Source organism: Harpia harpyja, chromosome 9, assembly GCF_026419915.1.
Source record: "Harpia harpyja isolate bHarHar1 chromosome 9, bHarHar1 primary haplotype, whole genome shotgun sequence".
NCBI lineage: Eukaryota > Metazoa > Chordata > Aves > Accipitriformes > Accipitridae > Harpia > Harpia harpyja.
The window spans coordinates 25108861-25117645 of NC_068948.1; the positions used below are offsets into that span (position 1 = coordinate 25108861).

Genomic DNA, 8785 nt, shown 5'->3' on the forward strand with positions numbered 1-8785 from the left:
TGGTGTGAAGAGCAGGAGTTGGGGGGCAAAAGAGTGCGGGGCTCTTGGCCCTGGCTCGCCTGCATGTGCTCCCAAACACCTCTGAATGGGTTTTTGGAGTTTCTGAACTTCCGCATTCCTGAAATCCCCTGCTGGAGGGCAGTTCTGAATGAGATCGCACCAAGGTACCGGGCTGGCTTGCCATGGGCTTAGCTCACCGACGTACCCTAACTCTGCTCTGCTTTCCCTGCAGCCGAGCTGTGATGGGATATGCCCGGCGTGGGACCCTGGTTCCCTGGCAAGCACAGCAGCTCTGCTCCAGGTACTGCCAGGGTGACAACATGTCTTTTATAAACCCAGCCCTGTCACACACACCAGGAGCAGCTGGCAGCTGTGCTGGGGCACATACCCAGCTCGATCCTGAGCTGCTTGAGCCCTTGGAGCAGTTTCTGTATGGTGCAGGGTCCACCTTAACCCAAAAGAAGCCCACCCAGCCCAGCTTGCGCACATTATTGGGGGACCCCAGTCTTGGTTAGCTGATGGGTGCTGATCCTGCCACCCCACTAAGCCGTGACCCCTCCAGGCCACCCTGCTGTCCTCTCCTTGCCCTTCCTGTGGCAGGTAGGGTCCCTACCCACCTGTCACACTCCCCCCCCTTGCTTCCCTGCCACTTGAGATCCCCGTCCTGCTCCAGCACGGACTCCGGTCCCCATGGGCAGTAACTTTATTCCCTTCGCCGGCAGCTGCAGGAGCAGCATGCTGCTGCCCTAGGGCTGGACTCTTCCCCGCTCCCCGAGGGACTCCAGCCAGAGCCAGAGGGCGAATTTGGTGCCGGTGCTGACCCGTTCCATGTCCTCCCCTTCGGCCGGAGCTGTGTTCAGGAAGGTCGAGGTCGGGAGCTGGGTGGTGCTGGAGGAGCCGTTGCTCAGCTCTGTGATGCTGAGAGAGGGAAAGCCATTAGGGACAAGGCGACATGGGTCCTGGGGCTCTGCACCCCTGTTTCTTACTGCCCCGGTGTCCCTGACCCCGAGGCATGCAGGCGCGTCCTCACCTGACGGTGGCTGGCAGCGTGCTGGGACCATTTCCCAAACTCTCCGCTCCATCCTTGGTAGCTGCGATGGCTTCCAGGATGGGGGGCTCCAGCCAGGCGTAGGCGCTCACCTCGCTCTTGCTGGGACACATCCTGGCCTGAACCCCGAGACAGCGCTCAGGCGAGGAATCACCCCCCCCCCAGGGACAAAAAGCAATGGCCCTGGTCCAGGTGCTCACCTCCAGCTGCTCATGGGACTCAGTGGAGAGGAGCAGCAGGTAGGTGACGATGTGGTGACGGTGCGGTAGTCCCTGGCTCAGCATGGGTGGGTAGATGGACTGGCGGGGGGACACGGGTGGGGTGTGCTTGCGGAGCAGGGGATGTGGTCAGTGGGTGGGGGGATGCGTCAACTGGGTGCTGTCCGCACACCCAGCGGTGCTCAGTTCCATGGAGGGGCTTGGCGGTGCTGAGGCCACCCTCCCCCAGCCGAGCAGGATGTTACCTCCCAGAGGCCAAGCATCCTCCAGGAGAAGGTCCCCGCTTCCAGGCGCAGCCCTGTCTCCTCCTCCAGCTCCCGCAGCCCCACGTCCAGCAGCTGTGGCCAAGGAGAAAATGGGGGGGGCAGGGGGGCATGTCAGGGTGCACCAGCACCCCCCAACGCCCGCTGCCCCTCTCCTCTCCCAGGCAGAGGCCGTATGGTCCACATGTTGTCCCCTCACCTCTTCATCCGGCTCCACGTGCCCACCTGGGAGGAGGGACAGCAGGTTAGGGGCACCTCAAAGTAACCAGCACCCTGTATTTCCACTCCCCACCCTGGCCCCACCCTGGCCGGACTCACCGGGTGGCACCCAGACATTGGGGAAGATGCTGAGGGTGCTGGCGCGGCGGGTGAGCAGGATGCGGCTGGTGCTGGTCTGCAGCAGCACGGCCACCCCTGCGGCCACCCCCCGGCCCCGCAGCTCGGCGGGGAGGGCGAGCTCCGGCTGCTCCCCCAGGCGCTTGGCGGGGCAGAAGGAGGGTCTCTGCGGGGGGGGGAAGGTGACATGAGGGGACAGGGCGGCTGGGGGGGTGGCACTTGGGGGGGACCCAGGGGTCCCTTGGCCCCCACCCACCTTGAGAAGGGCGGTGGTGGAGCCGGGGAAGGCCACGTCCGAGAGGAGGAAGCGGCCGCGGTCCAGGCCGCAGCTCACCACGGCCGCGTCCTCGTGTGCTGGGCAGAAGGCGCCGGTGACGCTCTGAGGGCAGGGGATGGCGAGGGCAGCGCCAGAGGGGGGACGGTGGCGGTGTGGCCATTGCCACGGCACCACAACACCATGGCGCCACGACGGCCACGGCACCGCGACAGCAACGGCCATGGCACCGTCACGGCCACCATTGTGGCACCACGACGGCCACGGCACCACGCAGGGCAGCAACCCCCCCCACCCCCTCACACCCCTCCTTGCCCCACGCAGGGGCCTGCAGGCTCACGCTCCCCCACCCCCCTTGCGCACGCTCAAGCGCGCAACCTTTGCACACGCAGGCACCCCTCGTCCCGCCGTGCGCACCCCTTGCACACTCACCCCCCCCCGCCCTGTGCACGCTTTGCTCGCCCCCCCTCCCCCCTCCCGCTCCACGCCCCCTTGGCGCCCGCTCCCCCTTCCCCCCCCCCCGGTACCTGCCCGAAGCGCGCGGGTCCCCCCGCCCCGCCGCACCGCACGTGCACCAGCACGCGCGACAGCCCCGCCATGGGCGCCGCAGGGGTCAGGGCCTGCCGGGGTGGGGTGGGGTGGTGGGGGCGGAGCCTACCCTGGCCAACCAGCGCGCTCCCTGCCGGCGGCCGCTGAGGCAGCACCAGCCCCGGGCAGGCGGGGGGCGGGGGGCCGGTGTCACCCACCGCAACCCCAACCCACCCCCCGGGGTGCTGCGGGGACACCGTCCCTGTCGTGCCCAGTCCAGTGTCCCCCCCCCCCTCGGGACACTCGGGCAGCGTCAGCAGCTTTTGCTTTATTCCCCTCAACAGCAGCGCAAGTGCCAGGGCGGACACGGGCCCGTGTATGTCTGTGTCATCCCCCCCACCATCCCGCCACCTCCCCGAGCACCCTCAGGGCTTCTTCATGGTGCTCTCGATGAACGACTCCAGCACAAAGATGGTCTCATCCACCTGGTTCTCGCTGGCGTCAATCCTGGGCGGCAGAGGGAGGGGTGGGAGTGCCTGGGAAGGCCAACAAGGGGGTCCCCCAGCCTGCTGTCGTGTGTGTCCCCCCCCCAGGCCCCAGTCCTGCCCTCCCGCCAGTGCTCACTTGTTGACGTTGCGTTTGAGGTTCTCCAGCTGCTGACGCTCTGGGACGGTGATCATCTCCTCGATCTCCTGCAGCTGCACGTCCTCAGCACCAGTGGCCTGCATGGATGCCAAGATGGCTTCCACCCGCTGCGACTTCTCCAGCAGCCTCCTAGAGGGGAGGGGGGTGATAGACAAGAAAATGGTGGCTTCAGACCCCCCCCACCCCGGCCAAATCCACCACCCCGTCCTCGCAACACCCGATCCCCAGCGCTCACTTGTTCTCCTTGGTCTCGTACTGACGCCGTTCAATCAGGTTGGCCACGCTCTGGGAAGAGGAAAGAGAAACGGGGGCAGGGTGAGCCTCCACCCCACACGCCATGGGGGGAGGGATGGGGAGGGGGAGATACCTGTGCTCCCACAGCAGAACCCAAACAGGTGGGGAAATGTTGGGGTGGCCTAACAGTCGCTCTCGCTCATGTGTGGTGGTGGAGGAGAACCACGCGTGGTGGTGGTGGTGGTGAACCACGTGTCGTGGTGGTGGTGGTGGAGAACCATGTGTGGTGGTGGTGGTGGAGAACCACACACAGTGGTGGTGGAGAACCATGTGTGGTGGTGGAGAACCATGCGTGGTGGTGGTGGTGGAGAGCCACTGGGCTCCACCACCCGGAGCAGGAGCATGCTTGGGGGGCCTGGATTTCCCCCCCTGCTTGGAAATATTTGTGCGGATGGAGGCCATGTGGGGACCCGACAGGGATCAGGCTGGTGCCACTGGCTTTTGGGGACGGACAGACCAAGCAGAACCACCGGCAGGTCTGCGGGAGCGTCCACGTCAGTGACTGGGATTTACCTTGTAGCATCTGTGCAGCAGCATCCGTGCGGAGGACAGGATGTTCACAGTGTAGAGGTAGAAGGTGCGGGATGGCGCGTGGTCGGGAGTCTTGGGAATCTCCTACCGGTGGGCAAGAGAAAAGGGGAGGACTTCACCGTGCAGCACGTCCCTGCGGTGAGCTACACAGGGTTGGAGACTGAGCCAGGGTTTTGCTGGGGTCCCACGTGGGGCACTGTGTCCCTTGCTCACAGGAGCGAGGCTTGGAAATGCCTGTCACCTGGAGAGTCATTTTGTGAGGAGCAGGAGAGCGACATCCGCTCTCGCTCGGGGAAGTCTCTGAGATCTCAGAGGCCTCGACATCCATCACTCTCCAGCCTCCAAACCTTGTTCTTTGTCCACGCACCCCTTGCGTTACCTTCACTCCAGTGACAGGGTGGGCACGCTCACCTGCAGGGACACAACATTCTCCGACAGCATTTTGTAGAGCATGTCCTTGGCTTCCTTGGCTGGGATCATGGCAAAATCCTCCACTTGCTTCTGCTCCAAATGCTTCTTTTGCAGGAGCAAGCGGAATATCCTGGCACAGCGGGAACCAAATCTGAGCGGGAGAGGAAAATAAATCAGTGGATGGAAGCGAGAAAGGGTCAAGAAATCTTCAAATCACTGCTTTACCTCTCCTCCACGATGGACTCCAGGGTTGCCGTCGCCAGAGACGCCAGGGCCTTGTGAAGGTCTGTACAAGATCGAGGTCAAGAGATAACACCAGTGCTCAGGAATCGCTTTATGCACCAGAAAACGCTGGGGCAGGTAGTTTACCCGCAAAGGATACTGACAGTGTACATGCCCCCGCCGCTGTCCCCGGATTTACCCACAAACTCAAGCTATAAGAAAAGAAAAAATAAAAAGTTCAGTACATCCCAAAGTAATAAAAATACTGATTTTCTTAAAATCTTGATTGTAAAAAGTACTACATAGATTTTATGGAAAAAAAAAAATCTGTGATCTTGACAGCTTAAGAACATCAGCCATATTTTTTTAACACTTTCAGCATCTTTTAAATATCAGTAAAAACTGCTTTTCCCTTGGTCTGAGATCTCCCCAGCACGTGGCTAAAGGGAGGCAGCAAGTGGCACAGACTTGGGGTGCAGGGAGCTTGGCGAGGAGCCGCCATTGAGCGGCATTTAATTTCTTTATGCAACCGAGTTCTCACATATGGGCAGTAAAAATAATCACACGTTTCTTACCGGGTCGTCTGCTAACAAGGTGAGATACTGGTCCAAAACTTGCTTCACAATGTTGTATCCAGCTGGAAGAGATCTGAATATCTGCAGGAGGAAGAACAGGCAGAATATAAATGGGAGTAAAATGGAATAAGGAGCTTGCCTAAATCTGCAGGTGCTTTAGAGACTTTTCCTGCCTGATCCAAACCCGGTGCCAGAGCCATGCCAGTGGAGAAAGGCCTCGGCTACACCCCGACTTCTCAGGGGCAGGAACTGACCTCATTGGAAGAGAGTGGCTGGGTGTACGGCGCGCTGGAGGACGTGGTGACTTCGCTCATCCGCAGCATCGTCCGCACTATTTCACTGCTGGTCTGGTTTTGGGGAAGGAAACGGCTCTTGGTGTAGGAGAACCTCTGTTCTGGGCTCTTCCCCCAGCAGCAATTGAACACGGGCCACCCCTGCCTGCCCCGGTGCAGAGTTTAAAAACCTCCCCACTGTGACCACAACCATCAAGCTCTCCCCAACATGGAGAGTGATTGCGGGAGGTTCTGAGCATGTCCACGAACCTGATCCATGCGGTTGGCCACGGCACTGATGATCCCCTGGTCTCGAAAATGCTGGTGGAACCGGTCAATGTTGACTTGCCAGTAAATGCCATCATCGGGCAGAGGCTGTGGGGGAACAGTGAGAGAGAGAGGAGCCACAAAACTGAGGAAGAGGGGCCACAAAAACTGAGGGAGAGGAGCCACAAAAATGAGGGGGAGAAGCCACAAAACTGCTCGTTTTGTTTCCCCAGAAGAATGTGTTTGGGAAGATGCTGGATCCCTTCAGCCTGTAAGCTCAGAGGAGGAGGAAGGAGCTCAACCCTTGGCAGGACAGCAACAGAGGCGCATCCCCAGCAAAGGTTACATGCGGGAAACAGGCAGTGTCCTGCCCAACAGGGAGCTGCCTCCACCCTTCCCATGTGCTGCAGACCCAGCTCTGATTTACAGCCCCAGAGAGCTGAGGACGACATTGCTTCAGCATCCCCAGTACCTCCAATCTTTCTCCATCTTGCTTCTGCTTTTTAGCCTTGTGTTCACCGTTTTCTTCCTCGTCGCATGATCGTCTCCGCTTCCCTTTCCCTGTCAAACACAGAAGACGGCATTTCCTTTTAAAAACTATTGTTATGGTCTCAGGTGAACAGTGTGTGGCTGAGCGCTCCCCAAACACCCCACTAACCATCTGGTAGCACCCAGAGTTACTCTGAGGGCCTTCTTACCTATGAGGTTCAGCCTGGGCACGACATACATGTCCTTCTCATTGATCACCAATATGGGCGCAGGGGGAGGGGGCGCATTGGGGGTCTCGGGGGTTTTGGGGATCAGTGGGCACCTCTGTACAAAGTGCGTGTCCGCCAGGCGCACAAATGTGTTGGAGACGTCAGTGTAATCCATGGTCTTCCCATCTAGGCCGGAGGAGAGAGACAGCGGTGTCAAGCTCTGCCACCCCCTGTTCCTGCAGTTCCAGAGGACGAGGTAACGCTGTGGTCCTCAAAGAACCACCATGAACAGGCTGCTTAGAGGCTGGTTTGGGGTGGGGGGCTCCATTTATAACCCCTCTGGCAGTGAGGCCACTTTGGGTGGCTCCTTCTCCAAGTTCCTGGCCAGCTTTCCGATATAATGCAGCCCAGAGAGCCTCTGGTACCACATTCACCGAGCAAAACCAGCCTCCGGTAGCCGCTGCACCTCGTCCTGCTCCTGTATCCCTTTTTTTTTTAAGGAGAGAAGCTTCTCACCTTCCATTGTTTCAGTCAGCCTGTCTGCCACCTTCCTCACCACTGCGCTCATCGTCATTTTGCCGTTGAGGAGCAGCTCCTCCACAATGAGCTCGCCTGTGTCATTGTAGAGGGTCTTGGCAGTGTAGATGTAACGCGGGTAGCGGAGGATCCTCAGGACCCGCTTGCACTGGGCCTCGTACTCCACGAAACCTCGCTTCTGCAGCTGGTATGTCACCAAGTTGTGTTGGATGAGGACGCAAAGGGCTTTCTTAACCTGCCCGAGGCAGAGCAGGGCTCGGTTAGGTGACAGAGAAGCCCACGCTGTGCTCACTCCGCTGCACAGCAGTCGTGGAGCATTTCCTCCCTGCGCAGCCACCCTTTTCCCTCCGCTGTGGTCCTCCCTGGTGCTGAGCTGCCAGTGTTTGTGTCACTGTTTTGTCCCCTGTGCATCATCCCCATTGCTCTGGACTCTGTTCCCTGCCTTTGCTCCCTACGGAGAAGTCAAAGTTACTCTCCTCCTTCCCAGACCACTTTTTCAGTGAGATAACGAACCACCTCTCCCGCTTAAGAAAACCCACCTGATTTTAATTTTTTTTAATAAGCAGCAAAGCGCTCATTTGTCCTTCTCAAGGTTTTCCTACCAGTTTCTCCTTCAGGAGCAGCAGCGGTGGGGACTGACAGCTTGGGCAGATATCAGAGCGGTCCAGGCTGTGTTATCTAACACCTCCAATCGCACCCAGGCTAAAGCCAATGCAGGCGGGTTTGAGACGTACCTGATCCAGCAACAGCCCCGTGTCATTGACGATCATCCGCAGTGGCTGGGTGCCCGTCCTGATAAGATAAGTCCCTATCTTCTCCACAATCTCCCCAAAATGTTCTTGCAGCAGGAGGGAACACAGCTTTATTTCCGCCTGAGTCATCTTGACGGAAGATTAAAACACCCGGCAGTGCTGTGGAAGAGTGCTGATGTTATTATGACTGTTATGGGGGGACGGGAGAGTGGGGGCCATGCTGCTGCCGCCCAAGGAAACCCATCTGCGCTCCATCCCAAAATGGATGTGTGGTGGGAGACCAAGTCTTCAGTGAAACCAGCCCCTGGTGCTGTAGCGGGGGTGAGACGGATGGGGGACAGACACTCTGGCACATGGCTGGTCCCTGTGTCCTCTTCCGGGGGATGACAGCCTTGTGAAAGGGGGCCTGGGTCCGTGGGTCCCCACCCTCCCAAGGCGCACCCATGTCAGACGTGTCGGGATCCCTGTGTCCCCTCCCAGGAGATGGCAGCCCTGCCAGAGGTGTCCCTATGTCTTCTCCCAGGGGGGATGGCAGCCCTGTCTGAGGGGGCCTAGATCCATAGGTTCTCCTCCCAAAGGCCAGCCATGTCAGAGGGGTCCCTTGTGTCCCCCTCCCACGTGAGATGGCCCCCACAGAGGGCTGGGGTCCTGTCAGAAGGGTCAGGGTCCCTGTGTCCCCTCCCGGGGAACAGCAGCCCAGTCGAAGGGGACCCGTCAGGGTCTCACTCACCCAGGCCCGGCCTAGGCCCATGCAGCCACTATGGCAACCGGCACTTCCGGTTCCCGCCCGCTATTTCCGGTCGCGCTCGACGCCGCCGCGCCTCGTTGGCTCTGGAGGACCGGGCCAGGGGATGCTCTGTCGTGCCGTCTTGTCGGGCCGACGTGACGCTCTACCCACACGAGCTCGCTTGCTT

General features: G+C 60.0%; 2 protein-coding genes across 2 annotated transcripts; both read right to left on the reverse strand.

The window, feature by feature from the left end:
- Positions 1 to 685: 685 nt before the first annotated feature.
- Positions 686 to 2778, reverse strand: NUDT17 (nudix hydrolase 17). The gene is made up of 8 exons (XM_052796542.1): positions 2667 to 2778; positions 2122 to 2244; positions 1848 to 2031; positions 1729 to 1754; positions 1512 to 1604; positions 1249 to 1347; positions 1031 to 1167; positions 686 to 918 (listed from the first exon to the last, which is right to left on the reverse strand). The coding sequence occupies exons 1-8, from the start codon at positions 2736 to 2738 to the stop codon at positions 747 to 749; spliced, it is 906 nt and encodes a 301-aa protein (XP_052652502.1). The 5' UTR covers positions 2739 to 2778; the 3' UTR covers positions 686 to 746.
- Positions 2779 to 2802: 24 nt separating this feature from the next.
- Positions 2803 to 8761, reverse strand: POLR3C (RNA polymerase III subunit C). The gene is made up of 15 exons (XM_052796541.1): positions 8602 to 8761; positions 7854 to 8030; positions 7099 to 7354; positions 6583 to 6768; positions 6357 to 6445; positions 5888 to 5992; positions 5600 to 5692; positions 5346 to 5426; positions 4931 to 4982; positions 4774 to 4834; positions 4549 to 4699; positions 4120 to 4221; positions 3548 to 3597; positions 3292 to 3441; positions 2803 to 3174 (listed from the first exon to the last, which is right to left on the reverse strand). Exons 2-15 carry the CDS (start codon positions 7998 to 8000, stop codon positions 3093 to 3095), a joined length of 1605 nt encoding a protein of 534 aa, XP_052652501.1. The 5' UTR covers positions 8001 to 8030; positions 8602 to 8761; the 3' UTR covers positions 2803 to 3092.
- Positions 8762 to 8785: the final 24 nt, after the last annotated feature.

Excerpts from the sequence above, each read along its gene's own strand:
- POLR3C (XM_052796541.1), bottom strand. The coding sequence starts at position 8,000 with ATGACTCAGGCGGAAATAAAGCTGTGTTCCCTCCTGCTGCAAGAACAT. Across the intron at positions 4,222-4,548 it reads AGAATGTTGTGTCCCTGCAG|GAGATTCCCAAGACTCCCGA; the intron begins GTGAGCGTGCCC and ends GCCCACCGGTAG. Across the intron at positions 3,175-3,291 it reads CTCAAACGCAACGTCAACAA|GATTGACGCCAGCGAGAACC; the intron begins GTGAGCACTGGC and ends TCTGCCGCCCAG.
- NUDT17 (XM_052796542.1), bottom strand. The coding sequence starts at position 2,738 with ATGGCGGGGCTGTCGCGCGTGCTGGTGCACGTGCGGTGCGGCGGGGCG. Across the intron at positions 2,245-2,666 it reads GACCCGCGCGCTTCGGGCAG|AGCGTCACCGGCGCCTTCTG; the intron begins GTACCGGGGGGG and ends CCCTGCCCTCAG. Across the intron at positions 919-1,030 it reads ACGCTGCCAGCCACCGTCAG|CATCACAGAGCTGAGCAACG; the intron begins GTGAGGACGCGC and ends TCCCTCTCTCAG.